Source organism: Cuculus canorus, chromosome 4 (genome assembly GCF_017976375.1).
Source record: "Cuculus canorus isolate bCucCan1 chromosome 4, bCucCan1.pri, whole genome shotgun sequence".
NCBI lineage: Eukaryota > Metazoa > Chordata > Aves > Cuculiformes > Cuculidae > Cuculus > Cuculus canorus.
This window is the reverse complement of record NC_071404.1, coordinates 2816879-2841104: the sequence shown is the minus strand read 5'-3', so window position 1 is coordinate 2841104 and position 24226 is coordinate 2816879. Positions and strand designations below refer to the sequence as shown.

Here is a 24226-nt window from a genome sequence, read left to right as displayed (position 1 = left end):
TGCATGGGAGAAAAGCTCTTAGCAGGAGGGAGCTGCAGGAAGGTGGGCTGGGACGGTACAAAAATGTGAAACGGCACTTTTCTTTGTGTTCTGTCTGTGTTTCTCTGCCATTCATCGTGTCAAAATTTTAGAGCCTTCGTTTCAATGCACGAAATCCCGACTTAGGTTATCATAAATGCATTGTTTTTCTTTCCCTGTGTGAATCAAAGCCTTTGGTTAATAACAAGTTTATTTGAGGGTTACAGAGGAGAAGTGGAAAATGGAACGTCTTGTCTGCAAGAGATTAATTTCCTTTTCCATTGTGCGTAGCCAATTGGCAGCCGGTGTCAAGCCAGTTCCATCCTAAGCTAATGCTTTCCAGCTGGACAGTATTAGAACCATGTTTTCAATTAGTATTTTTCCTGGGGTACTTAAAAGTAATAGAAAGTGATTTACCTGCAGGGAAACTATTCATATTGCAGTCTGCAGCTAGGCAACACGTAACTAGCTGCTTTGGTTTATTTCTCACTCAACAAATACTCACTGGATTGCAAATCTACCACTGAATTTGCGTAGTTATTATAAAATCCATTGGCTTTTCTCTGTGCATTACAAAGTGCTGCCTTTTGCAGTTGATTTCTAAGAGTATTTAATGTCTGTGGGTATCTGGGACTGGTCGTGGTATGGTATGAGCAGATATTGCCATAACTCAGGCTTTTTTAGGTCTTTTTACTTAATTAATTTAAGTCTTGTGCTCCTTTGCAATGATTTTTAGAAGCTTTCCTGAAAGATTTTGGAAAGTTTATCATTTTGACATTTATTTCCATGTCTCTTGAAGTTGTTAAAGGCATGAAGCTAAGGACACCCATATGAGGACAGGCTGAGAGAATTGGGGTTGTTCAGCCTGGAGAAGAGAAGGCTCCAATTAGATATTAGAGCGACCTTCCACTACCTGAAAGGGGCTACAAGAAAGCTGGGAAGGGACTGTTCATAAAAGCTTGTAGCAATAGAACATGGGGCAATGGATATAAACTGGAGAGGGACAGATTTAGACTGGACATAAGGAGGAATTTCTTCACTACGAGAAGTTGTCCAGGTTGCCCAGGGAAGCTGTGGCTGCCCCATCCCTGGAGGTGTTCAGTGCCAGGTTGAATGGGGCTTTGAGGAACCCGATCCAGTGGGAGGTGTCCCCGCCTGTAGCAGGGGTTTAGAATTGGATGGGCTTTAATGTTCCTTCCAACCCAAACTATTCTATGATTCTAAGGCTTGTAGGGTTTTGGGAAAAATTCTCAGGGATTGCAAGGATAGGATGAGGGGCAACGGTTTTAAGCTGCAAGAGGGGAGATTGAGGTGAAATCTTAGGAAGAAGTGCGTTCCTGTGAGGGTGGTGAGGCCCTGGCCCAGGTTGCCCAGGGAAGTCCTGGTTGCCCCCTCCCTGGAGGTGTCCAAGGCCAGGTTGGATGGGGCTTTGAGCAGCCTGATCCAGTGGGAGATGTCCCTGCCCATGGTATGGAGGTGGAATTGGATGAGCTTTAAAGTCCCTTCCAACCCAAACCATTCTATGATTCTAAAAGAAACATACAACGCAGCAAGGACATGCTCAGCTTAAACCAAACCCCTACAGGATCAACAAGAATTGCATTAGAAAAATTATTCAAAAATTGTTTTGGAAGCTTTTAGAGAATTTGGAAAATGAAGTGGACCATTTGGAGAAAAGTAGGCTGAGGGGAGACCTTATTACTCTCTACAACTACCTGAAAGGAGGTTGTGGAGAGGAGGGAGCTGGCCTCTTCTCCCAAGTGACAGAGGACAGGACAAGAAGGAATGGCCTGAAGCTCCGCCAGGGGAGGTTCAGGTTGGATATCAGAAAAAAATTCTTCACAGAGTCATCGGGCACTGGAACAGCTGCCCAGGGCTCCTTCCCTGGAGGTGTTTAAGGAAAGGGTTGATGAAGTGCTTAGGGACATGGTTTAAGGGAGTGTTGGGAATGGTTGGACTCGATGATCCAGTGGGTCCTTTCCAACCTGGTGATTCTATGATTCTATGATTTGCCTGGTCCTTAGAGGAGCCTTTGTGCTGTGTTTTAGGATCCAACATGTGAAGGCAGTGCTAGGAGGTGACCACTTTTGCATCTGTGATGGACAGGCTGTCTGCATCTATCGTTGCCTAAATAGAGTGAGAGAAGTATTTGGTGAGCAAAACCCCCCTGAGGTTCATTCAACGTATTCTGTACCTTCATGCTGACCTGCATTTAATTGTTGCGTTAATCTTCTGAAGGCAAAATAGCTTCATTGCAAATCTTTCATCAGACATCAGCTCACCAACCTGGCTGATGCCTTAAAAATAGCAGAAAAAATGATGGAAAATAGCATCACACTCCAGTAATTAGTTTGCTCTGTTATGGAAGAAAGTGCTGTTGAGTGGTTTAAAGACTGCCAGAAGGTCCCATCTGTTCAAGAAGTAGAGAGATGAAGTGGTGGGCTGATTTAGGAGTGGGCAAGGGATACTACAGATTTATGTGTTCAGTCTGCTCGTGTTTCGCATCTGAGCGGTGCCCTTGTGAAATTCCTTCTGTATTGTAATGAAGTTGCAACTATCAGTAATGAGCTGAGAAGTGAGAGGTTTGAAGCCGATCCCGGGCTACATCAGAATTGTGGCCAGTAGGGTGAGGGAGTTGATTGTCCCCCTCTGCTCTGCTCTCATGAGACCCCATCTGAAGTCCTGTGTCCAATCTTGGAATCCTCCGCACAGGAAGGACACGGATCTGTTAGAGCAAGGCCTGGGGAGGTCATGAAGATGATCCAAGGACTGGAGAACCTCCCATACGAGGCCAGGCTGAGACAGTTGGGATTGTTCAGCCTGGAGAAGAGAAGGCTGCAGGGAGACCTTAGAGCAGCTTCCAGTACTTAAAGAGGGTCTACAGGAAAGCTGGGAGGGAGTGCAGGGATAGGACGGGAGGGAATGGTTTTAAGCTGAAAGCAGGGAGATTTAGGTGAGATTTAGGAAGTAATTCTTTACTGTGAGGGTTGTGAGGCACTGACACAAGTTCCCCAGATTGGTCGTGGATCCCTAGAGATATTCAAGACCAGGTTGGATGAGGCTTTGAGCAACCTGGTCTAGTGGGAAGTGTCCCTGCCCATGGCAGGGGATTGGAACGTGTGAGCTTTAAGGTCCCTCCCAACTCAAACCATTCTGTGATTCTTTCATAGAAGTCCTGTGCCACAGGGTGATGGGTTTGGGGATGCTGCGTGAGTACTTCTGCGGTGAGGAATGATTTGAACTGAAGCAACATCCAGCTCCAGCACTTCTCCAGGGTGCCTTCATCTTAGTTTTCACATGTAGCTGTGAGCCGCGCTATGTTGGGCTCTTCTGTGCAATGAGAGTTCAGTGAAGAACAGCTAAGGGCCAAGCAACGGATCAGTTTTAGTGCTCTTGTCCTGTTCTACGTGTCACTCTTGGTGACTCATTTCCCCTTTAGTTCATATCTTATTGACACAGTCTAAGTCCATCGGGTTTGCTGATAGTCCAACTTCTGTGACCTCCTCCCAGCGCACTTAAAATGAGCCGAGTTAGCGTAAGCACAGCAGGCACAAAGTCTTCCACTTCACCGTGCCACCAAGTTGTGATTGGGTGTCCTTGTGCAAGTGGAAACCTAGAAACATTTGGAAACCTAGAATGTTTGAGCTCTGCGCTAGAAAAGGAGTCTTAAGTAGGAAGGACCAGGCTATTGAGTTGGAGGAGGATGGAGCATCTTAGGGTTTTAGAGTCATTCATTAACCTTAAAAAGATCACGATTGGAGGAAGGGGATGAAACTGAGGAGGGAAAACACAAACTGAATAATCTTAATCTGATGTGGCAGTTGCTGGAGATGGTTTGTGCGCAGCCTTCAAGGCCAAAAAGGCTGGTTTTGTTTTCCCTGCCCTCCCTAAGGCAGGCTGCTCAGGCTTGTCTTTTGAAATGCAGTTAAATTTCTGGAGTATTATTTTTGGGGTTTCTACATTTGTTGGTTCTGGGAGCTTTCCCCTGCTTTCAAAGCATGCCAGTGTATCACTCTCTCCATGTCTTCTGCAAAAGCCTTTCCGCTCCTTAGGCGCATTCTGTGAGTGTGAGAGGATTGCAGGAGCCCTCCCGTTGCATCAGGGACATGAGAGGTTGCACAGCCGGGATTGTAAAATCACAGAACGCTTTGGGTTGGAAGGGACCTCAAAAGTCCATCCAGTTCCAACTCCCTGCCATAAGCAGGGACACCTCCCACTGGATCAGGCTGCTCAAAGCCCCATCCAACCTGGCCTTGAACACCTCCAGAGATGGGGCAGCCACAACTGCTCTGGGCAACCTGAGCCAGGGCCTCACCACCCTCACAGGAAGAATTTCTTCCTAATGTCTAATCTACATCTTCCCCCTTCCAATTTAAAGCCATTACCCCTCTTCCTGTCACCCTATACCCTTGGAGATCATCATCCCATCACTCCAAGCCCTTGGTAAAAGTCCCTCCCCAGCTTTCCTGGAGTCCCTTCAGGTACTGAAAGCTGCTCTAAGGTCTCCCCAGAGCCTTCTCTTCTCCAGGCTGAACAACTCCAACTCTCTCAGCCTGACCTCCAGCCCTCACATCATCTTGGTGGCCTCCTCTGGACCTGTTCCAGTGGTTCTATCTCCTTCTTATATTTGGGATTCCAGAACTGGACACAGGACTCCAGGTGGAGTCTCACCAGATTAGAGTAGAGGGGCAGAATCCCCTCCCTCCCTGCTGGCCGTGCTGCTGTGGGTGCAGCCCAGGACACGGTTGGCTTCTGGGCTGTGAGCGCACATCGCCGGCTCATGGTGAGCTTCTCCTCCCCCAGCACCTCAAGTCCTTCTCCTCAGAGCTGCTCTCAACCACTCATATCCTGTACTGAAATCAGGGATTGCCCCGACCCAGGTGTAGAACCTTGCCCTTGGCCTTGTTGAACCTCATGAGGTTCTCACAGCCCCACTTCTCCAGCCTGTCCAGGTCCCTCTGGATGACATCCTGTCCTTCCAGTGTGGCAACTGCACCACTCAGCCTGGTCGTTGTCCCCCAACTTGTATTGAAACCACAGGTTGCCCCACCCAGAAGCGATACCCCAGCCTCTTCTTTATATTTGCTGTTAAATCCGCTTCTGGTGGTCCACTTTTGAAGTCATGGACACGTAGATGATCCCCTTTGAAGGAGTCCAGTGCTGGATGGAGTTGCCGGGTGTTAAGAGTGGAGCATTATCAAGACAACTGAGATGTGAAAAATGGATTCGCTCCTCTAGAGTTGCCCGTAGTCTGCCTGGGATCCATACTGCGAAAGCAACGACAAAAATACCTGATAAAACCTTCACTTAATGAATTATTTCCAGTTAATTAGTGCAGGGTATCTTGGTTTGATTTCTGTTGCAAAATGAGGGACTTAAGGGGAAAATTCTGCCACTTCCATAATATAATATGCTATATAAATATTTGGAAGGGAGCTATCGTGAGATCAGCAGAGACATCTGTTAAGCCTGCCTTGCATTTAGGGAATATTTAGCTGATAATAGAGATGTAGCTAGTTTTAAATTTGAAGACTTTAAATGTTTCAGCAGGATGGACCCTGATTTTAGCAGATAAGGAGGAATTTCCTGGAGGGAGAGGAAGAATCGTGAAGCTTCCCAGAGGAGAGTTTCTTTAAGCTCTTTTCTCCCTCCAGTGCAAACAAGTGTCTCTTCTGATCAAAGTGCTAATAACACCAGCAGCTTCTCAAAAATATTAGCAGGGACCTATTTGCATTCCTTGATGCCAAGGAGTTGTTTAGGAATGGTAGAATCATAGAATGATTTGGGTTGGAAGGGACCTTAAAGCCCATCCAGTTCCAACCCCCTGCCATGAGCAGGAACACCTCCCACTGGATCAGATTGCTCCAAGCCCCATCCAACCTGGCCTTGAACACCTCCAGGGATGGGGCAGCCACAACTTCCCTGGGCAACCTGGGCCAGGGCCTCCCCACCCTCACAGGAACACATTTCTTCCTAATATCTCATCTCAATCTACTCTCTTTCACCTTAAAATCATCACCCTTCGTCCTATCCCTGCACTCCCTCATAGAGTGCAGTGATAGAACATTTTGGATGTCTCATGTTTGAGTTCTTCATCCAATTGTTCTTATTCATTGCTTTTTTTTTTTTTACTTACACTTTTTCATGTGCAAAACCCAGCCAACTGCTCAGAAAGAACCAGAAAAATCCTACCTCTTCATCTGTATGCAATCAAAATAAATATCCACTCTTGACTGTAGATGTTTTGCCCACAGTTGCTACCCATGGCTTCATCCATCCCATCCCCTCCCTGGGGCATCAGCAGGAATTGAAAAAGAAGGGCGAGCGTTGACAGTGCTCCAAGTTGTGATATGAGATTTTGTCATTTCAGGGTGACTGCTTTTGAAATACAAACTTGCCTAGTGAAATCCTTTCCTTCACCCAAGAGCTCATGTCTCTGTTTTGCAGCGTTGACAAGGCACACCTTAAAATAGAAAGCAGTTGTTAAATCATAAAATCGTAGACTCGTAGAATCATAGTATCATAGAATAGTTTGGGTTGGAAGGGACCTTAAAGCCCATCCAGTTCCAACCCCCCTGCCATGGTGGAACACCTCCCACTGGATCAGGCTGCTCAAAGCCCCATCCAACCTGGCCTTGAACACCTCCAGGGATGGGGCAGCTGTGACTCTTCTGGGCAACCTGGCCCAGGGCCTCACCACTCTCATGGTGAAGAAATTCTTCCTTATGTCTCACCTAAATCTGCCCCTCTCCAGTTTATACCCACCGCCCCTCGTCCTATCACTACGAGCCTTTATGGACAGCCCCTCCCCAGCTTTCTTGTAGCCCCTTTTACATACGCTGTGGTAGCGAAATTGGTGCCCCATGAGGGTGATTGGCGTACGTGTTCCAAGTTATTGGTAACCTAGGATGCTCGGATCTGTGTTTTCATTTTCAGACTGTTAATGTTCAGCTCAGGGGTAATGGGTATAAACTGGAGAGAGGTAGAGTTAGACTGGACATAAGGAGGAATTTCTTCACCCTGAGGGTAGTGAGGCCCTGGCCCAGGTTGCCCAGGGAAGTTGTGGCTGCCCCATCCCTGGAGGTGTTCAAGGCCAGGTTGGATGGGGCTTGGAGCAGCCTGATCCAGTAGGAGGTGTCCCTGCCTATGGCAGAATGTTGGAACTGGATCATCTTTAAGATCTCTTCCAATCTAAACTAATCTATAGTTCTATGAATATGATTTTTATTGAGCTCCTCACCTGCAAGAACCCAGTGTTGAAGTTGTGAGCAATTCATTCCTCAGCTCCTGTGACTTCCCAGGTAGATATCAGGGACAAGGTAAATGTAAATTCTTAATCTACACTCATTTACTGCAAATTATTGCTGGAAGTTCATTCATCTCTATCTTGGAGGGCATACATATTACCTTGAGAATATGATTTTTAAAACTTAATGCTCTATTTTTTAGAGAAAATTGCTTGTAACTTGTTTTACAAACGTTCAGTCAGCTTTTAATGGCACAATTTAAAAACTTGCAAATGGAATTTGACCCTTTTCCTATGGAGTGAAATCATCTGAAGGAGTGGAATCAAATAATAAAGTTGAACTGTTTCAGTAATGTTCCTCTTCTCTTCCCCTGCCATAAGATTTTTCCTTTATTTTAATTTCCTCACTGGAAATTGAAAACCATGTAAGAGTTATTTGATCAAACCACAGAAATATGTTTTCTTGTTAAGGAAAAATAATTCTCTACAGTGTTTTTTTTATACATTTTGAAAAGCAGTACAGGCAGTACATTACAGAACCTAAATAAAATTGATGCTGTGTTTTTTAAATTACCCAGAATATTTATTGTTCTAGCCATTAGGTTTGTGACACGTTATTAACCTTTAGAATTTGTCGAATATAAGCAGCGTAAATAGAAATAATGAGATGAAATAAAGAAGAAATGTTTAGGTTGAACATCACACCATGCAACTTGATTGTGGAAAGCGTTTGGCTGTGAAATTGTATCCCAAGGGAACGAGTGGTGCACCCTGCACCGGGATCACAGATGGCTTTGAGCAACCTGATCCAGTAGAAGGTGTCCCTGGCCATGGCAGGGGGTTGGAACTGGATGGTCTTTAAGGTCCCTTCCAACCCAAACCATTCTATGATTTAGATTAGATTAGGAAGAAATGTGGTTGTGAGACCCTGGCCCAGGTTGCCCAGAGCAGTGGTGGCTGCCCCATCCCTGGAGGTGTTGAAGGCCAGGTTGGATGGGGCTTGGAGCAGTGGGAGGTGTCCCTGCCCATGGCAGCGGGTTGGAACTGGGTGGGCTTTGAGGTCCCTTCCAACCCAAACCATTCTATGATTCTGTGAAGTAGCCCAGAGTCCTGGAAAATGCCCTGTTTGTACAGAAAACCCTGCTGGCAAAGCTGGACTAATTAGCTGACCTAATAGGTCTCGTACTACTTCTAACATTTATAATTGTTTAAGCTTTATGCATCTTAAGTACGTATCAAAACTCAAAACCAGCTGACATGGCTTGGCTTTTTGGCTCTGGTTTTGGCCAGTAAAGTCATCAGTGGAAAATGGCTGAGAACAGATCTCACTGCCTCCAGGAACAACAGGATTGTGTCACCGCTCAGTAAAACCATTAACTTTATCTTTTCATCCAAGAAAGGGCGGTCACTGTTTCCAAGCTCTGCAGGACATCGGATGGCTCTTCCCGGTCCAAAATCAGAGAGTGCATGTTGTCCAATAAAGCACCTTTATGTCTGTGCACCAGGCTAAGAGATCTTTGCTGGATTTTGGTCTTTCTTTGACGGTTGTTCTCTCCTGAATCCCAGTAGTTTGGGGTTTTTTCCCCACCATTTCCATTCATCGTAGCTTTGCTGGTGTGGAAGAGCAGTCAAAGGCCATTGTAGGAGAAAGGTTCAGGTGCTTTGGAGCCAGCAGGTCAAGGAGTGGAGATTCTGCCCCTGTGCTCTGCTCTTGAGAGACCTCACCTTGAGTCCTGCATTCAGTTCTGGAATCCTCAGCACAGGAAAGGCATGGATCTGTTTGAGCAAATCCAGAGGAGGCCACCAAAACGATCACAGGGTTGGAGAACCTCTGCTGTGAGGAAAGGCTGAGAGAGTTGGACTTGTTGAGCCCAGAGCAGAGAAGGCTGCGGGGAGACTTTATTGCGGCCTTTTAGTTCTTAAAGGAGAAAGGTTGGGACAGACGTTTTGGCAGGGCCTGTTGACATAGGACGGGGGGGATGGGTTTAAACTGAAAGAGAGGTGTTTCAGACTGGATATAAGGAAGGAATATTTTACCACAGGGGTGGTGTGACACTGGCCCAGGTTGCCGAGAGAGGTGGTGGATGCCCCATCACTGGAAACATTCAAGGTCAGGTTGGATGGGGCTCTGAGCAACCTCATCTGGTTGAAGATGTTCCTGCTCACTGCAAGGGGTCGGATGAGCTTTAAAGGTCCCTTCCAACCCAAACCATTCTATGATAGGTGATAGGATGAGAGGGAATGGCCTCAAGCTGCACCAGGGGAGGTTCAGATCGGACATTAGGAAGAGCTGCTTTGGTTGATAGGGTTATCAAACACTGGAACAGGCTGCCTAGGGAGGTGATTGAGTCACTGTTGCTCGAGGTATTTAAGAGATGGGGAGATGAAGCGCTTAGGGATATGATTTAGTGGTAGGCAGGTATGGTTGGACTTGATCTCAAAGGTCTTTCCAACCTAGAGAGTCTATAATTCCATGAAATGTGGTGATCAGCTGTGCAAAATTGTCACTCCAGTGCACTCCCAATATTTCTTTGAGGACAGGAAGTCGCTTTAGGGAAGGGTCCTGACAGGTAGAGCAGCTGCAATTGTCCACAGCACAGATACATCATGGGTAACACAGTTTTCCCTTCACTGATCTCCGTCCTGGTTGCAAACAGAAGGGAGAAGTCTTGTAGCTTTGTGTTTTTTACTGCTCTGTGCATGTTGGCTGGGTGCGAGCTTACTCTGTCTTTTGTGAGTCAAGGTTGCAGCTCCTTTCTGAAGGGCCATTGGGTGGCTTTTTGGCTCATATGGATTGACCCACCACCAAAAGTGAGATCCTCTTACACCCTTAACCTTGGTCTTTGTCCACCTGCTCTAGCAGTTGGGCTCCACTCTCCTCTCTGTGCTTTCCTCCAGTGTGGGACTCTGCTGTTCAGACACTGCTCAAAGCAGTCATCGTGTGCCAAGTGACTGAGGGATGCACCTTATTTGCATAGATTTGAATAATGTCTACTTTATTGTGCCATTAAGCCTTCAATAAAAAGGAATTGCTTCTATAATTCAACAATGGGTTTATCAAAACACTCAAAATGAAAGTCTCTGACAGAGGCTGGTTTTAACCATCTTATGAAAGGTGTAACAAGATTTGGAGATTTATAGATCTTAGAACTTTTTTTAAGTGGGCCAGGCTGAAACGTAAGCATTCAGAGTGACCTGATCTCCGGTTCCCAAGTCTACTCCAAACCTTCTTGAGGAAAAGCAGCTTGGATCTGAAACAAGCACAAACAGAAACCACACAGGAGGCAGACAAACTGCAGAAGTGGGGAAGGAGACGTAAGCTTTTCTTTGGTCTCCCCACAACAATTCAACATGAAGCCAGCCAGCTTATAGAATCACTGAATCATTAAGGTTGGAAAAGACCTCTAAGATCATCCAGTCCAACCATAGATCATCCAGTCCAACCGTAGATCATCTAGTCCAACCATAGACCATCCAGTCCACCTGTAGATCATCCAGTGCAACCATATCAGCTTCTCCTTAGCTGCTTTTTAGCACGGTAGGACCTACATAGGTCATCTCAGAACACTAGCAGGCTCGTGGCAAATGGTGGGTGAGCTCCGCCGTCAAGATAGCCATTAAGTTGCTGGTTGAATTACCCATGTTTTCCGCCCCATCTGCAGAATCCAGACCCCAGGCTCCACCACTGGGTTGCTCTCTATCTCGCAGAGGGCACTGCATGCCCTTCACTCCCGGCTGACCTCTTACTTGCATCAAATTCAACATTCCCGTCACTCGGCGTGTGAGTCATTTCATCAAGCTGTGCTTTGTCTCTTGGCCTGGCAAGCGCCCGCTTGGAGATGAGATGCGGTATGAGTCACAGTTCAAAAAGCAGGTGCCTCAACTGGCGCTGTCAGAAATAAATGTGCAGGACTTCATTCTTTATGCTGGGTTTGGCTGTTATTAACTGCTGCTTGTCTCAGGAAAACAGTTGGGTTTGATGGACAATAGACCATTTTTCCCCCCTTTCAGATTTAAGATGGAGATTAGCTGCCGCAAGATGATCTTGTACTTTGTATTTTCCTTCCAAATTAGCTTGCCAACTGCCTGACAGATTTTGGAGACGTCGTTATCAAAAGTAGGCTTCCTTGCTTTGCATGGTTAAAAGAAACGAAGTTCCTTATGCAGTGAAATATTAACAATTTACTCTCAGCGTTCAGCTTTTCTGAGCAGGTTGATGAAGGGAGGAACAAGGATTGGAGGTTTGTCCTCTGCCCTCATCTTCATCTGGGTCGAGGCAATCCCAAACGGAAAGGCTGGGTGGAGAATGGATTGAAAGCAGCCCTGAGGAGAAGGACTTGAGGGGCTGGTGGATGAGGAGCTCACCGTGAGCTGGCGGTGTGCACTCGCAACCCAGAAACCAACCTTGTCCTGGGCTGCAGCCAAAGCAGTTGGACCAACAGGGCCAGGTGGGGATTCTGTCCCTTTAACCTGCTCCTGTCAGACCTCACCTGGAGTCCTGTGTTCAGTTCTGGAGTTCTCAACGCTGGAAGGACATGGACCTATTAGAGCAAGTCCAGAGGAGGCCACAAAGATGATCTGAGGGCTGGAGCACCTCGCATACAAGGACAGGCTGACAGAGATGGGCTTATTCAGCCTGGAGAAGAGAAGGCTCTGGGGAGACCTTAGAGCAGCTTCCAGTACCTGAAGGGGCTCCAGGAAAGCTGGGGAGGGAATCTTGATCAGAGGTTGCAGGGACAGGACAAAGGGGAATGGTTTTAAGGTGAAAGAGGGGAGATTGAGGGGAGATATGAGGAAGAAATATGTTCCTGTGAGGATGTTGAGGCTCTGGCCCAGGTTGCCCAGAGAAGCTGTGGTTGCCCCATCCCTGGAGGTGTTCAGAGCCAGGTTGGATGGGGCTTGGAGCAGCCTGATCCAGTGGGAGGTGTCCCTGCCCATAGCCGGGAGGTGGAACTGGATGGGCTTTAAGGTCCCTTCCACCCCAAAGGATTCTGTGATTCTAACTGTCCATGGTATATCAGAGAGGTTAAAAATCCGCCGCAGCATCAGGGTCGGACTCATCCTGGTGAAATAACACTGAATTTTAGATGTTGATGTGGCCGGGGTCTGCTGTCGCTCGCTGGGGGTGCTGCGTGTCTGGGGCTTTTTTAGCATCAGTGACACCTGCGTAGGAGCTCCTCACTGTTCAAAGTGGGATCAGGAGAGCAGAGAGGAGAAAGATGTATGACCTTGAGGAAAAAAATAAAAATCCAATGAAAAAGGAAAGATCGTGCCCACAGGGACTCATAATGAGAGTTTCTGCTGCATGTTCAGGGTTCATTAGTTGGAAAGGGCAGAGGAGGAGAAAGGGTCTTGCTTGGGGCTGGGAGATGAGCAAAATTACCCTCAAGGTTCCTTCAAGTCTGTGACCAAGAGCTGCATAATGAACTTCCATCCCTTATCATTTTATGGTGTGCAGGAGAACCAGGGTGGGGTTGATATGATTACAGAGGCCCTGTCAAAGCCTGGAATGCCTCTTAGGTCACCACAGGCCTGACAAGGTGCAGAGAAGGACTGTTGGGAGAGCCAGAGAAAGGAATGTTTGTGTTCAGAGAGGAAATTCGGGGCATTGCTCATTCAGATAGGCCAAACAAAGGGTGAGATGTACAGCAGGGTAAAGCCCAGGGAGAGGATTAAGGCTGAGAAGAATGTCAGTTGGATGAATAAATTGAGGAGGGAAAGAATTGAGGTTAGAAGAAAATTTCTGGTGTTAGAGTGGTGAGATGCAGGATGAGGGAGTTGCTGGAAAGGTCTCACAGAGGTGATGGCACAGGCTAAAAGTGTAACTACTTTTAAAGCAGAGCATTGCACTTTTACATGCAGTCACCTGCATTATTGAAGGGCTGGATTCGGTGCTCGTGAGAAGTAGTTTCCACCCTCCTTTTTCTGCCTATTGGCTGGAGGGTGATGCTGCTGAGCATCACCTTCACGTTATGAAGCGTATTGGAGTAGAGTTACACTCAACAATTTATTTTGGGGAGGGAGCAGAGTTGCAGAAGTGTTTTAATTAGAATTATAGAATGGGGTGGGGTGGGAGGGACCTTAAAGATCATCCGGTCCAACCCCTTGCAATGAGGAAGGACACCTCCCGCTGGATCAGGTTGCTCAAAGCCTCATCCAACCTGACTTGGAGAGTTTCAAGGGATGAGGCATCCACCACTTCTCTGGGCAACCTGTGCCAGGTTTTCACCACCCTCATTCCTTATATCCAGTCTGAATCTCCCCTCTTTCAGTTTAAAACCATTACCCCTGTTCCTACCACTACAGGCCCTGCTAAAAAGTCTCTCCCCAACTTTCCTGGAGCCCCTTTCAGTACTGGAAGCTGCTCTAAGGTCTCCCTGGAGCCTTCTCTTCTTCAGGCTGAACAACCCCAACTCTCTCAGCTTGTCCTCAGAGCAGAGGTGCTCCAGCCCTCTGGCTGTTGTTGTGGCCATTAGTCCAGTAGGAGTTAAAAGCAAATACATTTAAGAGGTATTAGAGAAGATAATCTCTTCTTGGCTTGTTTGATTACTTCTTCATCCATCGTTTCCCCCCACTACTTTTTTTCTGCTCGCTCTTGCTGCTCATTCCAGTCAACGCTGAGCATGAGTCTGAGTGCTCTAACACCCATTCACCATGCTCCAGCGTCTGGGATTCAGCAGGGCTGCTTTATGGAGTCATAGAATGGTTGGAATTGGAAGGGACCTGAAAGCCCATCCAGTTCCAACCCCCTGCCATGGGCAGGGACACCTCCCACTGGATCAGGCTGCCCAAGGCCCATCCAACCTGGCCTTGAACACCTCCAGGGATGGGGCAACCACGACTTCTCTGGGCAACCTGGGCCAGGACCTCACCACCTTCATACTGAATAATTTCTTCCTAATGTCTAATATAAATCTTCCTCCTTCCAATTTAAAGCCGTTCCCCCTTTTCCTGTCACTCCAGGCCCGTGTGAGAAATCCCTCCCCAGCTTTCCTGGAGTCCCTTTCGGTACTGGAAGCTGCTCTAAGGTCTCTCAGAGCCTGTTCTTCCTCAGGCTCAACAACACCAACTGTGTCAGCATGGCCTTAGAGCAGAGGTGCTTCAGCCCTCAGATCATCTCCGTCACCTACTCTGGACCTGTTCCAACAGTTCCAACTCCTTCATACGTTGGGGATTTTAGAACTGGACACAGGACCTACAAGGAGGCTGGGGAGGGACTGTTGACAAAGGCTTCTAGTGATAGGACAAGGGGGAACGGGAATAAACTGGAGAGGGGCAGATTTAGACTAGACTTAAGGAAGAATTTCTTCACCATGAGAGTGGTGAGGCCCTGGCCCAGGTTGCCCAGGGAAGTGGTGGCTGCCCCATCCCTGGAGGTGTTCAAGGCCAGGTTGGATTTGACCTTGGGCAGCCTGAGCCAGTGGGAGGTGTCCCTGCCCATGACAGGGGGTTGGAACTGGATGGACTTTGAGGTCCCTTCCAACCAAACTATTCTGTGATTCTATGGTTCTATGATTCTATGACTCCAAGTGGGCTCTTGACATCAGAGCAGAGGGGCAAGAGCGGAGTAGAGGGACCGTGTTTTATTAACAGTGGGTACTTGTGTCTCTTCAAGAGAAGATAAACGCTGTGCTCAGTGCACGCTCCCACTCGTACGCCAGAAGTCCGTGGGCTGTATTTCTGCGGTTGCCTTCTCCATGCTCTCTCCATTACCTCTGGTAATTGTGTCGCCTGTGGGATAGAGCACCAGGGTATGCTTGGTTGGTTCTTTGGAAAAGCGTTATTTTGAGTTTGATCCTTTTGTTGAGGGTGGGAAAAAAAGAGAAGAAATCTGCAGTCATAAACCAGGCAGACGGCATCTTACGTCATTCCAGCCTGTGGAATACGTGTTTATCTACCTTGCACAGACTAACAAATGGTTGTTGCAATCATTACAGTAAATATGAGATATGAAAACAGTTTAAAGTTTCATTTTGCTTGCTGTCATCTCTTTTTTTCCTCTTTTATTGAGCAGCAGTAATTTAATAGCATTGTTTGACTCCTGTTCGTTTTTTTCAGTGCCTTGCATTGTATTGAGTTTCTGTTGAACATTTAAGTACAGTTGTGCAATTCACGCCTAATGGAAAAAGCAATAATGATTTCATTAATGCCAGGGTAGAATTTGTCCGTGCTAAACAAGAAATCAGAAAGCACTGAGCGTATCGGGTAAATAGAATTTCTCAGCTCTTTTTTGCTTACGTGGGACAAAAGAAGGTATTCTTGTACCTGTACTCATAGCATGGAATCATAGGATTGCTTAGTTGGAAAAGAGCTTTGAGATTATCAAGTCCAACTGTAGCTGTCCTCTACTAAAACACATCCCTGATCTATCTGGCACCTCATCTATCTCGCTTTTAAACCCCTCCAGGGCTGGGGACTCCACCAACCCCCTGGGCAGCCTCTGCCTGAGAACGCTTTCCACGAAGACATTTTTTGTGATGTCCAATCTGAACCTGCCCTGGTGCAACTTGAGGTGGTTTCCTCTCGTCCCATCTCCTGTCACTTGGGAGAAGAAACCAACACCCACCTCGCTTCAGCCTCCTTTCAGGGAGCTGTAGACAGTGATAAAGGCTGGGGAGGGGCACTTTCGCAGGGAGTTCAGGGATAAGACAAGGATGGGTGTTTTTAAGCTGAAAGAGGGCAGATTGAGATGAGGTCTTTGGAAGAAATGTTTTGCTTTGTGGGTGGAGAGGTGCCGGCCCAGGTTGCCCACTGAAATCTGAATGCCCCATCCCTGAACGTGTTCAAGGCAAGATTGGATGGGGCTTTGAGCAGCCTGATCCAGTGGGACACGTCCTTGCCTATGGCAGGGGAGGTTGGAACTGGGTAATATTTGAGTTCCCTTCCAACCCAAACCATTCCATGATTCTGTGACAGAGACCAGATCCAGAGCCGGGATCACAAACTGGTCCTCTGCTCTGCTGAATCCTCTGCTTGCAGTGGGGAAAAAAAGGACAGTGCGATCCAGTTGGTTTTCTAAAGCACTTTCAACTCTAAGAGCAACGAGCTACCTAAGAACGTAGTCCAGAGTGGTCTAGAAGACAACTACAAAATGAATGTGACCCCTTGGGGAGGAACAGATGTGAAAGCGAAAATTGGGAGAACACAGCTTAAAGCAAACAGTGGTGAAATCGAGAGCGGTTTAGGGGTATGTGTTCTTCTCTGTGTTAATGCATACGGTGTTGTGTGGAATTAAAGTCTGGAAATAGAAGTTGAACCACCAAATAGCAGTGGTCAGACATGCCAGTATTTGTGAGGCGCTGCTGATGGGTTCAAGGGAAAAAAGCCTCAATCCTGTTGTTCAGCATAAGCTGCTCCTTTGTTATTGAATTTAGGGTGAAATACAAGCTTTGTGCAGTGGTTGGCTTTTTAATAGCTTGGTTTTTATTAAGTAAATGTGGGTTTTTTGCAATGACTTGGGCTTTGCTTGTTACTAACATTGGTTTTAGCTTTGCTAGCTACGTGCTGGTAATTTGCCAGGTGCAGAAAGATGGTTCATGCCCTGAAGGTTGTACGATCTGCAAAAGACAACGTTGGGGGAAGAGGGAGGGTGTAACACACTGACTAACGTTTGTTTTCTCCTCTTCCTTCCCTCGCTGCAGACTGTACCAAAGCCGATAGCGCTGGAGCCCTGCTTTGGAAACAAAGCAGCCGTTCTCTCTGTATTCGTGAGGTTGCCTCGAGGACATGGGGGTATTCCACCACCAGGACAGTCAGGTGAGGAATATCATCATCTCCACTGGAGACTTATTAACTCCGTGCTCCTTCTCCAACCTCGCAGATTCACCTTACGGTTTCAGACTCAATTGCTGCATCCACCCTGCAGCTGAGGTTGTTCTCAGGTTATTTTCATCTAGCTGGCTTGGGCCCTGCCAGCTTCTGACCAGAGGTTTGATTCAATTTCTTGGGTCAGTTGATGGATGAACATTTGATATTTGGATTACACTTTAATTTATGGCTGGGGAATAGGGGGGAATCTGGTACTGACAGGTTTGCAGTAGTTACTTATGAAAGCAATTTGTCTCCCAGCCTATTCCCTCCATTCCCAGCTCCATCTGTAAAGAGACATCAAGTCCTTTCAAAGCATCCATGCCCTCCATTTAGAATCATAGAATAGTTTGGGTTTGAAGGGACCATAAAGCCCATCGAGTTCCAACCCCCTGCCGTGGGCAGGGACACCTCCCACTGGATCAGGCTGCTCAAAGCCCCATCCAACCTGGCCTTGAACATCTCCAGGGATGGGGCAGCCACAGCTTCCCTGAGCAACCTGGGCCAGTGTTTCACCACTCTCATGGTGAAGAAATTCTTCCTTATATCAAGCCTAAATCTGTCCCTCTCCAGTTTATACCCATTCCCCTCGTCCTATCCCCACAAGCCTTTATGAATAGCCTCTCTCCAGCTTTCTTGTAGCCCCTTTCAGGTACTGGAAGGTCGCTATAGGATCTCCTCAATGCTTCTCTTCTTCAGTCTGAACAACCCCAACTCTCTCAGCCTGTCAAGCTCTGGGCAGAGAAGTTTCCTCCATCCAGCTCAAGGTTTCCTTGTTCACAGCCCCTTCCCACTTAAACCTGCTTGCAGGGCACCGAGACGTAATTTGATTTATCTGGGGTTTCTCTAGCGCCCAGTGAAGCAGAGGATTAATAAAAGAGAATTAGCTGGGTTTGAGATGGGGTAGTTTGGTTTTGAGCTGTACTGAACCAAATCCCAGATGGCCACTGGTGGTTTCTCTGTGCATATGCCGGGAGGAGGTTACAGAGATGATGGATGTCTGGGAAGCACTGTGGAACCTCCATGTCCGTGTGCTTCCAGAATTTATTCTAACAGATCTACTGGTGCAGAGAAAAGCACCTTCCTTCAATATTATGGGTTTCACAACCATTAATATCCATCCACACTTCTTATTTCCAGTTTTTTTCTGCTGCAGTTGCTTCCAATAAAACATGCAGTATTTAAAAGCTTATTTCAGAGTAGCTGCTAGAGTTTAATCTCTTAAGCTAAAATGCTTTTCTAGTTTTCTTTCTTTAAGGAGAACTCAAAAAACGATATTCATTTTGTGGCTCGGAGGGTTTTTCTCAGCTGTGGCGAAAGGATTTGTTCTCGAGACTATTTTCTTCCATGACTGTTTTGTTTCGTTGCCTCAGGTCTTGCGGTGGCCAGCGCGCTGGTGGACATTTCACAACAGATGCCAATTGCCTACAAAGAGAAATCGGGTGCAATACGAAATCGGAAACAGCAGCCCCCTGCACAGCCAGGAACCTGTATTTGATGCATGGACATCAGAAACTCTCTAGGGTTTTAAAAAAAAAACGGGAAATTAATACCGAGAAGGAGGAGAAAGATTTCCAAGTTGTGTCACAAGAGACTGGAAGCGCTCGGAAAAAACACACAACTTCCTTGAACCCAACTTTTTCTCTCATCTACGTGATAGTTGGCTTGATTTGACAACTGTTCCACTTAAGTTTTCTTGACACGTGGCTTCAGATTGCTCCTTTTGTTTTCTTCAAGGTTAAAGTAAAATGATTTTATTGCAGGTCCCGTAACATCCAATCACCACCATTCATGGTCAGTGTAAATAGAACGTTAGTCCGATATGAATGACACTCAGGTTTATACATGGAAAGTGCTTTGTAGTTCATGTATTTATCAAACTGTACAAAAAGAAAACGATGCAGTCTTTACAGGGGTCAGCTCTCAACACATAAAACACTACTATTAATCTTCAAAGCATCTTCATCCTTTGTTTTCATTTAATATTATGTTTACCCTCATTATTTAAGTGGAACTCTCTTCCAGATACAGCGTTTTTGTAATCGTTGTGGTCCAGAACATCAGGAATGAGAAAGGGATGGTTTAAAGATTGACGTTGCCTTGCTCAGACCGCGTGCAATACCTGGAGAAGTTGAACGTTGCTTCTGAAGGACTCGGTGTTTACATAGTCTTAACTTGCTTGGAGTACACCACACACAAGTGCCTAGACTTGAACAGATCTAGGGAGTGAGGAGACTGCTACACACATTAATATAAGTATATTCCTTTTAAATACGTGTACACACACCCAAAGTCACCCAAGGCAATCTCTGTTCTTTGTAATATACCACGTACAGTCAGGGGATGACAGCACGTTCCTGACCAACAAACTACTCAACTAGACGGGAATATCTGGAGGGAAAGTAGAGTTCTAGTATCTCATAAGAAAACTGGTTTCACCAGTGCTTTTAACAGAAGCAGTTTGTGTTCCAGGTCAGATACATTATATTTCTTCTGAGTTTCTTTGCCCATTTGGCCTCTTTCCCTCCCCTTTCCCTCCTGCCTTTCTTCTGGATGAGAGTTGAGTTGTGCCGGAGCTCAGAGGCAGAAAGATTTGCTCCATCTCCTTACAGGGTGGGAAAAGCAACACTATGGGTGCCAGCTCATTTGAGGATGGAGGAAAAAAGAACTTTAAATTAAAAGCAAGCAGAGCAGCTTTGTTTGGCCACAAGATTGAGGTCACGATCAGTGATATTTCCCATTAGAGTTGAACTCTCTTAGATGTTGGAAGAGGTGGTTTGGTGGTGAAAGGAAAGGACTTGCAAACAGCAAAGAGAAGGCTTGGCTTTTGGGGGATGTACTGAAACATCCGATGTGCTCGGACTCATTGGGATTATGCTTTGGGGTTCAAGGGTGGATTTAACCCATCAGTCTGTGCACGTTGGTGCCCAGTGTCTCCCTGGATTCTGGAATGTGAGGCAGTGCCAGGACCACGTGAAGTTGTGGTGTTGAAGCTGGTAGGAAGATGTTATGCGAAGGTGCCAAACGAGACGTGTGATTGTTACTTAATCACAGTAAATGCGATTTCATTGAGGCTGCCGAGTCACTGGCTTCTGATGAGGACATAGAGTATTTATGACACGGAGAAGTAACAGGTCGAGGGCTGTGAAGGGAAGTGCTCTTGAAACTTCTGGCCAAGTAGCACCTTCTTCCAAAGTGAAATCCAAGTAACTGCATTCTTTTTTGTGCACGTTTTGGTGATGGATTACATATCAGCCACTCATTTTTGGTTGTTTTGAGTTTATAACGATGTATTTTGAAGAAGCTCATTGGAGCGCGGTAGCATCGCAATAAAGATGTGAATTGCAGTGCATGTCCGGACAATGGTGATGGGGAACAACCTGCTGGTTTAAAGACCGCAGTGGATTATAATTCCGATTTAATGTGTCATTTAACAAATCCAACAGAGCTGCGGAAAAAAAATATAGTGGGAAAAAATGCATTTTATATATATATGTGTGTGTGTGTGTGTGTGTGTGTGTGTATTTAATGCATCTGTTTCGATGGGTTAAATGCCCTCTGGGGAAAAGAAATTCTAAGAGGCAAAAGGGTGAGTTTTGTCTTTTAGAATGAAAGGGTTTGGGCAATTGAAGTTCTACGCGATGCACAGATTACCTCAGACAGATTCATCTCCTGATAATACTTTCTAACTTCCTCTGTTGTCTAGGACTAACCTGACCTAGAGAAGTGATACCGGACTAAAATCTCTTCCTTGTTATTGCTTTTCAGTTCTGATGCATGTCCTCATGTTCAGAGATGTCTTCTTGCTTCTCCAATACCTTTTCGGGGAGGAAAACCGCCAACCCCAATTGAGAAAGCTCTTGTGCTTGAGTCTCTGTATTCAGGATGGCGCTTAAGCAGGTGCTTAAAGTTGTTGCTTGGGTTTTTCCTAAAGAGAAGCAGCTTTCAGATTGATAGGCCTGGAGGAGAGGTGTATTTTGACATAGACAAAAGGACATAAATGGGATTTATTTCCCCTGACTGAGGAGTTGGGTTGTCTGGTCTCAGAGGCTTATGGTGATCCGTGCCCAGGAACAAAGTTGGGTGTCAAGAGATTGGAAAGATGAGCAGAAATGATCAAACTTCTGAGATTTAGAGAACCAAAACCTGTAAATAGAGGCAGGAGACTGATTTATATAAATAAAATGAAACAGTTCCTTGAGGATGGAGCTGTGCTCTGCATCTTATCTCCATACTGATGAGGGGGAAAAGAGAACTCTCATACATATCTGCTGCCCATAGTTTCATCCCAGCTTAAAGGGAAAACAGAGACGCAAGTGGGAATGGTTGGGGGGGAGAAGAATTACTGGTGGTTTATCACCAGACCAGTATCAGAAGTGAAGGATTTGTAGGTTTATTTCTTCTTGGGGGGGAACAGGGGTGAAGAGCAACCTTATTTCATGGGAGAATCTGTAAATAAATGAGAAATAACACCAATTTTGCACTTGTACATAAACTATACGGTAGCGTGCAGATCATTGACAGATCTAAAGTGTATATAAACCAGAAAAAAAAATATTGAATGTATTTTTGATGCATTTTAAATGATGTATGAGTTTTGTCTTAATAACTTCTTCATATGATGAGGATTAGATAACTTTCCAGAGCTTTAAAGAAACATCAAATTATATTCGTGATATCTCGCAGTATAAAGCAAGGAGGCATAACTTGACTTTTATGTATTCAAACGCATTTCACTTAAATGTATAAGCGAAGGAAAATACAGCTCTTCCATTCGAAAGGGGGAAAAAAACCCAACGCTTGAAGACAGATAATAAATGTAGTTAAAGTAGTCATTACTTGGAGGATTAAGTCAGCAGTTTAAGCCTCTACCGTTAAAATTGCGCCAGTGATTTCCATTCAAAATCGCTATTTTCAAGCGTTTATAACTGGCTGAAATTCAGCATTCAACTCTGAGAACATTTGTAGTGGTTGAGAGTAGCCTTTAAAATAATAATAAATCAGAAATGTTGTAGCCTTTGTGGTCTGGAAAGCAGCAGCGCCACCGGATCTCCAAATAACAAACTTTTCTTTCATTCACTGTTTCCCCTTTATTTTTGCCCAGAATTTTTCCTGGGCTGTTGTAGGATGAGTGAGAGGAGACCCTTCCACCAAATGGGTCAAGAAGGTTTATGGGACACAACTTTGAATTATTGCCGCTCTTTCCTGGGTATAAAATGTGCTGTATTGAAGTTGCCAAAATGAAGCTATCCGTGATGGGGTAATGCCTGTGATTAGCATAAAGTCATAGCCTGTAAGGTACCAAAATGGGATGGAATGGTACCATAAAAGCACGACAGCCCTGTTGGCAGATAGACACCTCCTTAGGGGTAGGTTGTATACTTAATATTGCTCAGAAACACCCTTTTCTCCGTGGTGAATGGTTACCATAACCCATAGGCACCGGGTTTATAGTGTGGTTAAACGGCAGCTCGGCTTGCTTGGCCCTAAATTAGCAGAAACGAGTTTTTTGATGGAAAACCCTTGCTCAAGAGGTGAAATAAAACTTGAGGATTTTCCCCTAACCTTCTCAAAGTCCGGCACCCAAAGGTGAGGCTGATTCTCCATCCTTGGCTGCTTCTGATCTTGGCTGCTTTTTCTTTTCCACAAGACTCTGATTTGGGGACAGAGCACCCGGACCACCTCTGAACTCTGAACCCATCAACCCCTTTTCCTTGCAAACAGGGGTTTGGCAGCAGTGAGCTTGCCAGAAAGCAAAGAACGGACCCCGCGTGCCAGGAGCGACTTCTAAACTCATCCATCCAACTCACAGGAAGGTGTGGACGTCTCTCCTGTTCCCATTTTTCATTCTATCTTCATTTAGGAGCTTTCCAAGAGAAGGGAAGGGATGGGGGAGTTGGAGTTTGGAGCCTCCTGAGCTAAATTGCAAGAGCAGGTTGGAAAAGGAAGTTGGAAAACTGAGGATGCCACCGGAGGATGCCCATGCGAGCAGTCAGGGAAGCAAAGGGAAGGGAGGGATAGGTGCAGTTTCTCATTTTCAAATGCGATGTTGGCCATTTCAGTCCAATTCATGCTTTTTCTGTTGATGGCTGCTTAAAGTAGATGAGTTTTCCATGTTAGGAATCCTACAACAATGTGTATATGCTGGTTTTTTAATTCATCAGAGCAGGTTTTGTTCCATTTATCACTTTGTTCTAACACTACACATGGACTATTTTTGTGCGTCTTCCAGGTACTGTAGTTCTTTAGTCAGTTCTCCATGTATCATTGACTCCACAAACCTCACCGGAAGAAAGAAGAACGTATAAAGTCATGGAGGAGCGTAACATGTCAGTCCATTATTTCTTTTTTTTTTTAAAAAAAAAAAGGAAAAAGAAAATAAAAATAGAGTTTTATATTACTCTGAAATTTGTGCACAATAAGTGTTCTTTACACTAGGACCCTTGGATTAATTGTATTCTGGTTTTTTTTCCTTGTTCTGTAATTATTTACGATTCTTATCTGTGTTCGGACTTGAGCTTAGTTTGTTAATATGTATAATTTAGCATTTATTGCATTCATATGTAAATACGAGCAAGTATTGTAAACTATTTCATTGCTGGGGGTTGTGGGTGTTATACATATACACAGCTAGGACTGCAGTTTTTGGTATAATTTTTTGTATTGTAAAATAACAGCTAATTTAAAGCAGGAACGAGAAAAATTATCGGGAGATCTGTGCATTTTCAATACAAATGTGAAGTACATGTATATAAATAAAAGTAAATAATGCAAATCTTTCCTCTGAAATAAAAAGTAGATGATCTGGTTAATTTTCTTTTTTTCCGTAATTTTTCTTCTTCCATTTTTTTCCCCACCTTTCTTAGGAAAGAAGAGGATTTTAGACGAGATCTTAGGAAGAAATGTTTTCCTGTGAGGATGGGGAGGTCCTGGCCCAGATTGCTCAGAAAAGTTGTGGCTGCCCCATCCCTGGAGGTGTTCAAGGCCAGGTTGGATGGGGCTTGGAGCAACCTGATCCAGTGGGATGTGTCCGTGCCCATGGTAGGGGGTGGAACTGGATGGGCTTTAAGGTCCCTTCCAACCCAAACCATGCCATGGTTCTCAAAATAGAGGGAAGAAATAACACGATGTTAAAGACTCCTGGCTGGGACGAGG

General features: G+C 45.7%; 1 protein-coding gene across 1 annotated transcript in view; it reads left to right on the top strand.

Annotated features, from left to right (window-relative positions):
* ATRN (attractin) overlaps positions 1-20516 on the top strand; it is a 208728-nt gene extending 188212 nt beyond the window's left edge. Inside the window, exons 28-29 of the mRNA XM_054064661.1 lie at positions 16906-17020; positions 18445-20516. Of these exons, the coding sequence (XP_053920636.1) occupies positions 16906-17020; positions 18445-18569 (240 nt within the window). The 3' untranslated portion in view covers positions 18570-20516. The remainder of the gene's footprint in view (positions 1-16905; positions 17021-18444) is intronic.
* The last annotated feature ends 3710 nt before the right edge of the window (positions 20517-24226 follow it).